Raw genomic sequence first — 6,000 nt, 5'->3', positions numbered from 1 at the left:
AAAATCGGTTTTTTGCTGATTTCCCTTTTACAAATTTTAAGCTTCAATTAGGCTAACATTCTTTTTTTGCTTTGTTACATTTTAGCTAAACTAACTCTCATTGAGCTTTATTTTATAAATATTTATCTGTCTGTCATGCCTTCATTTCATTTGTTTACCGTTTTTTGTTTTGTAATTTTTGTTATTAAAGGTTAAATATTTTCATACAAACCTGCCTAAATTCATTTTCAACGCAACACAATGCAACGCAAAATTCAACTCGCAACTGCAACAGGGGACAACACATCCGAATTCCAAACATTCGACACATTGACAACGTCCGCCGCGCACTGACGCACTTGCAACACGTTCCCCGCGTGGCACACATTCTTTTTACGGCAAATGTTGATGCGGGTTGCTGCGTTCGCTGTTGTGGCGCGCCGTGCTGGGCCAATGCATTGGCATTTAATGACAACCGCGTATTATAATAAATTCCAACAGAATGAAGTGATTAAAGTGGGAATGAGCAATACGAGCAGCGCTTGCTGCCACTGCCCGCGCCATCGGTAATGACTGCTGTCCAGTTGCTGTTGCCACCACCACCACCAACCGTGCTGCCACAGTGACGCAATGCGTCGTCGTTGTTGTCGTGTGCCACCGGCAGCCGATGTCAACTCGTTATTGTCGTCCATTGCATTGCGCACTTCCGTTTTGCCACCAAATATGCCACCAACGCTACCATAAAACGGTGCCTTGCGCGTCATACCAGCAAAAGCTACTGCCGCGAAACCTCCACCAATGCTGATGCTGCCGCTTGTGGCGCCTAAGTTGCCGAAATCGAGATTGCTCAAACCACCGACTCCGCCACCAACACCACCACTACCACCGCCTACGCCAGCTGAGTTATGATGGTGATGGCGACCATCAGATGTACTACCACCACCATCACCACCACCATTTGCTGTGGCAAGAGTACCGCCACTGCCGCCGCCAATGCCAGCACCAGCGCCGGACGTGGCCGGTCGATGTGTCGGCAGCTTCTGACCATTCGTGTAATAGATGTTGGGCGTTAACGGCGGCAACGGTAATTCGCTGTCATCGAAATCCTCCGCCGAGCCGTATAGGTCCTCATCGTCTGGCTGATATGTGACTTTGACTTGCTTCATTTTTAACACGTCATTGGTGTCGGCATCGTTGTTGCCACCACCGGCATGTTTGCCTGCAGGATTTTTACGATTCGGACCGGGAATTTCTGTGTGGCGAGTGCGCGTAAGATTGAGCGTAGAGCCATGAAACGAAATATATAAAATAACAAACTGTAAGCGAATATAAGTGTAAAGAAACTCTATAACAGCAGATGAAGTAAAAGTAAAAAGTGAAGAAAGTAAAGCGCAAAAAGAAAACAAAACACAAAAACAACAAGGGTGAGTAAATTCGCGCGAATGTTAATCAAGGTTGGCCCTAACTCTCGCGCTTCATTTTACGGCCATCAACGTGGGCAGAACATTACCAACATAATTGAAATAAAGTCAAAAGTATCAGGAGAAGTTACTTAAAATATATATTATATAAAAATAAAAAAATAAAAAAGAGCAAATAAAAAAAAAAAAAAAATACACATAAGTAAATGCCCTGCAGCCAATAAAAAGCGTAATTTGATGGCGGAATAGTGTATTTTAAACTCACCATAAAGTCTTATGCTACTATCTACCTCACCAAGTGAATTCTTCGCTATGCAGCGATACGAGCCGACATCGTCTTTTTGGAATTTACGCACAATCATTGTCATCTTCGTCTCATACATGGATTTTGAGGATTCCTGTACATGATATTTTGATGAGGACACAATCATTTCACCTGTTGATGAAAGATACAAATGAATGCATGCGTATGCACATTTATTTATATGTATAGTAGTGTACATATGTTTACTAAAAGTCGTATGTTTATTAAAAGTCGTATAAAGTTAAAGAGCCTGTTTGATGCAAACGTGGGATTTTGCTTGCCACTTCATTTTCTTCTGCTTAGTCAGATTCATACGAACACAATTGTAATAAAGCTTCACGAGTACTGCAACCGCAAAAGTGGGATTATTAGGTTTAGGTGTTTAAAGATAATACATAGATTGCTTGATTCAGAGCGGCAAGAGGCTCAAATTAGCAATGCAAGTACATATATGGGGTTGCCGGGAAAGGCACCGAAATACTTAAGGATATTATTATTTAGTCATTTTTAATTAATTCGGTTGTACGGCATGATGGCATGATGTCCGAAACTTAACGGTTTTCGAAATATTCGATTTTGAAGGTTATTATAAAAAATATGAACTTTAGCTTGCATGCCCCCTTTTTTTAAATGTTAGTTCAAGGTCCAATCTTTTTTTTGTTTTTAGTTAAAGTTAGTGCTAGTTAATAAAAATTAGGTCTGTGAGTTAAAAATGTCTGCTTGATAAAAATTTTCAATTTACGTTTTTTGTCTGTTTTTTTGTTTCCTATATCGGTGCATTAAAAAACCGATTGCGTATGCAAACTATTCTGCGAATTATAATGAAAACTAGCAGGATATTCTAGCTATCCAAGAAGGAATAATACTCAAATTTCGTAAGACGGAAACAGTTTTTAAAATACTTGACTAATACAACAACGGCAGGCAATGGCAAACCTCCGAGTGTATTTTTGCCATGAAAAAGCTCCTCATAAAAAATATCTGCCGTTCGGAGTCGGCTTGAAACTGTAGGTCCCTCCAGTCGTGGAACAACATCAAGACGCACACCACAAATAGGAGGAGGAGCTCGGCCAAACACCCAAAAAAGGGTATACGCGCCAATTGTAAAAAAAAATACAGCAAACTTAATAATTAAATAAAGTTATTCATTATAATTCGTTCTTGGCATGACCGTCATTATTTCTGGCTCAAGTTCTCATTATTTTCATTGATTTTTTCGATTTTTTTTTATTGTTTAAAATATGCCAGGTACTAAACAGGTATTGTTTCGAATCGATACTGCGTCTTGTTGGTAGTTTCTTAAATAAAATCATCACTTGGCTAAAAGACACGCTAGCTCTTTAATAGTATTTTCGAAGTTTACCCGAAGAGATACCCTAATATCTTAAATTTGACACACTGAAATCATTAGTGTTTGAAAAATATCTATTGGACAGAAAGGTAACTCTTTTCTGGGTGTCGAGGGTAGGCTAACCAAATAGCCAAAAAAATGTATTTTAAGTACGTAATTAAACTGAAGCGGCCTATGTCGAGGGACAGTAAACATGTTGTTGATCCTTTTCTTCCATATAAAAGCCGTGCGCTTCATATGAATAAAAATGCTCAACATCCAATGCGAAACAATTTTTTTTTTAAATCAACGCGATTTTTCACGATATCAAAGTTTCACTTTATTGTACTAAAAGTTATTAGGATATAAAACCCAGAAGTTTTCTAAAAATTAAGGTTTAAAAATTTAAAATTTTATTGATAATATTTTGAAAATTCTTAAATTATAGTGAATTTTGTACAAAGTTAAGAACTTTGATTTATAAGATTTTTTGTTATACAGTAAACTATATTTTTATAAAAAACTAACGAAAAATTTAGCATGCGATATATTAGGTAATATTGTAAAGAAATAAAATTAATTAAATATGAAAGCACAAGTGTAGTTAAGAGTAACCTGAATGCAGTAAAGTTGAAAAGAAAGAGCTCTGCAAACTGCATAACCCGCTTAACCAGCTTTTAGCACGGAAGTTCCGTATTTATAAAATAATACATAAATAAAATAATCCGAAAAATTTTAAAAGATCATTGACTGAACTGGTATAAAGAGAGAATAAAACTGCTCTATTTTATTTTTTCAAATATGTCACCAAACTTTTTGTACCACGCAAAATTTGAATTCAAAGAATTTTGACAACAATTTGCCTTTAAATATAACGACCTATACTTTGGAATAAACAAATTTTAATTGCTCGCAATACTAACTCATTATATGCACTTATGCATAATTCTGCGCTCTCTCAGGCATACACATGCACTCCCAATAGTAACTTTTCTGTATAATCTAAGACCGATTCATCGTATACCTAATTGCTCAGTAAACTGCCTAAGAATTCAGGCACTTCCTCTCTCCTTCTCAGTTGGGTATTTGACCTTTACTGGTCGACTTTGTAGTCATTTACTGTTTAATTCGGTCAGTTCTAATTCGTAGATGTACATGCATATAAAACACTTGTATACATACAAATGTATGCGCTCACTTGTGTAATGACGGCACATGTACGAAATGTCTATAAAATGCAAAAATAATGACTTACCATTACCAACGCTGCCAGCAGCAGCAGCAGCGGCATAACACACCACACCACACAACATCACACCACTCCACGCACACTATATCATATCCAGTCGATCACACTACAAGCATATTCACATAGAACACTCTCACTACTCGTAACTTACCAGTGTCCTTAATCCAGTAGTTAATTGATTTTGGTGAGGCCTCGACGTGACACTCGATCTGCACATCAGTGCCAAGCGGTGCTCCAACTAATTGATTCGGTACTTGAATGACAGGATGAACTGCAAAGACAAAGACCATAAATCAAAAAGAATGCCAACAAAGTGTTAGTCTGTGCGGCAGGCGAGTGGGTAGGAAAATTACCTACGCTGTATGGTTTGTGTATTTTTATGCCAATATATGTGTATTGGTGGTGTTGTTTTTGCTAACAACATATGTTGCTAGGTCAATTAAGGAGCGCTTGAGTAGGGTAATTTTATGGTAATTTTTAAAGTTCGTTACTCAAAAGAGTTGGGAGTTTGCCACGAAGTTCATGGGAGCGCTAATATAAATTTGTGCATGTATGTGTGTGCTCAGAGAATGATGGGTTAGTAAGTAATTACATATACATATATATACATATATGATATATACGAGTATGTATGTACATATATTTTATATGAATTATAGAGAGTAGCATTAACCATTTTGAAAATGTGGCGCAACTGAAACGTGAGCTTTAAAATTAAAACACAAAAAAACGAGCAGTAAATGCCATGAGTGCAAATAGGCAAATCAGTTCTACTATTAGCCATAATATAATGGAGAAGCTTTTTTTATTAGTTTCCATTAACAATTCTTTTATAATACAAAAGAGATGTTTGACAGTTTTAAAGATTTAACAATAATGTTGCCCCAATATAATTTTTTAAGGCAACTCTTTTTTAAAGGAACTGATGATGTGATTATGTACAAAATGATGGTTTTTCTTCGTTTTTTTACAACGTATTGTTGTCCATTTAAAATATTAGGATCTAAAAAGTGTTAATAATTTTTTCCATAACCTTGAAGAGGATAGAGGATAAAGACCAGTTTTGAGTATAATAATTAAAGAAAACGGAAAGTATTGTATTTCAGATTGATTTTACAAGGTGGCGCAAAATTATTCATCCAATTCTATTTTTAAATAACTTTTTGTAAATGACAACCAATATGCATTCCTCCTCTCCAGTGGAAAGAACAGGTGGAGAAGGACTTGGCGCCGGTTAGCACGAGAAAGAGACGACTGGCGCGCTTTGTTAAACTCGGCCAAAATCGCGTAAGCGGTTATCGCTCGAATTAAGAAGAAGAAGAACATATTTCAACTTATAATGATACTGTCCTGATAAAAAGCTGAACGCCTTTTACACAATATGCTTAATAAAAATTTGTAAGAAATAATGAAGGTTCTTGCTGCTATCTCGTGGATTTAATAGAGCACTCTTACATTTCAGTGGACAGACCGAACAGTTAATCAGACCTTATTCTACTGCATATCAAAACAGGCAATCAGTCAGAGGCTGTGGGTTAGTTTTTTCTATAGCTAAATATTACTATTTTTGCTTCGGTATAGGCCGCTTATATACCTAACATCGTCGTCTATGACTGTGAGTTCGGAGTCCTCACCTTCTTCATCGATTTCACTGCTGACATCATTCAGTATGCTCTGGACTGTGGTAACCGGGTTGTCATTCTAATTATTCTAGGAT

General features: G+C 36.8%; 1 protein-coding gene and 1 long non-coding RNA gene across 2 annotated transcripts in view; one reads left to right on the top strand and one right to left on the bottom strand.

Moving 5' to 3' along the window:
* Positions 1-461: 461 nt before the first annotated feature.
* LOC129239322 (lachesin) overlaps positions 462-6,000 on the bottom strand; it is a 118,804-nt gene continuing 113,265 nt past the window's right edge. Inside the window, exons 7-9 of the mRNA XM_054874758.1 lie at positions 4,435-4,554; positions 1,666-1,836; positions 462-1,231 (exon numbers count right to left, since the gene is read on the bottom strand). Of these exons, the coding sequence (XP_054730733.1) occupies positions 462-1,231; positions 1,666-1,836; positions 4,435-4,554 (1,061 nt within the window). The remainder of the gene's footprint in view (positions 1,232-1,665; positions 1,837-4,434; positions 4,555-6,000) is intronic.
* The window catches only part of LOC129239323 (uncharacterized), a 55,637-nt gene continuing 50,678 nt past the window's right edge, over positions 1,042-6,000 (top strand). The window contains exon 1 of the long non-coding RNA XR_008581832.1: positions 1,042-1,887. This is a non-coding gene — a long non-coding RNA (uncharacterized LOC129239323). The remainder of the gene's footprint in view (positions 1,888-6,000) is intronic.

The sequence above is a fragment of the Anastrepha obliqua genome, chromosome 2, assembly GCF_027943255.1.
Source record: "Anastrepha obliqua isolate idAnaObli1 chromosome 2, idAnaObli1_1.0, whole genome shotgun sequence".
Taxonomy (NCBI): domain Eukaryota; kingdom Metazoa; phylum Arthropoda; class Insecta; order Diptera; family Tephritidae; genus Anastrepha; species Anastrepha obliqua.
The sequence above is the reverse complement of the archived record's forward strand: the minus strand, read 5'-3'. Positions and strand labels throughout refer to the sequence as shown.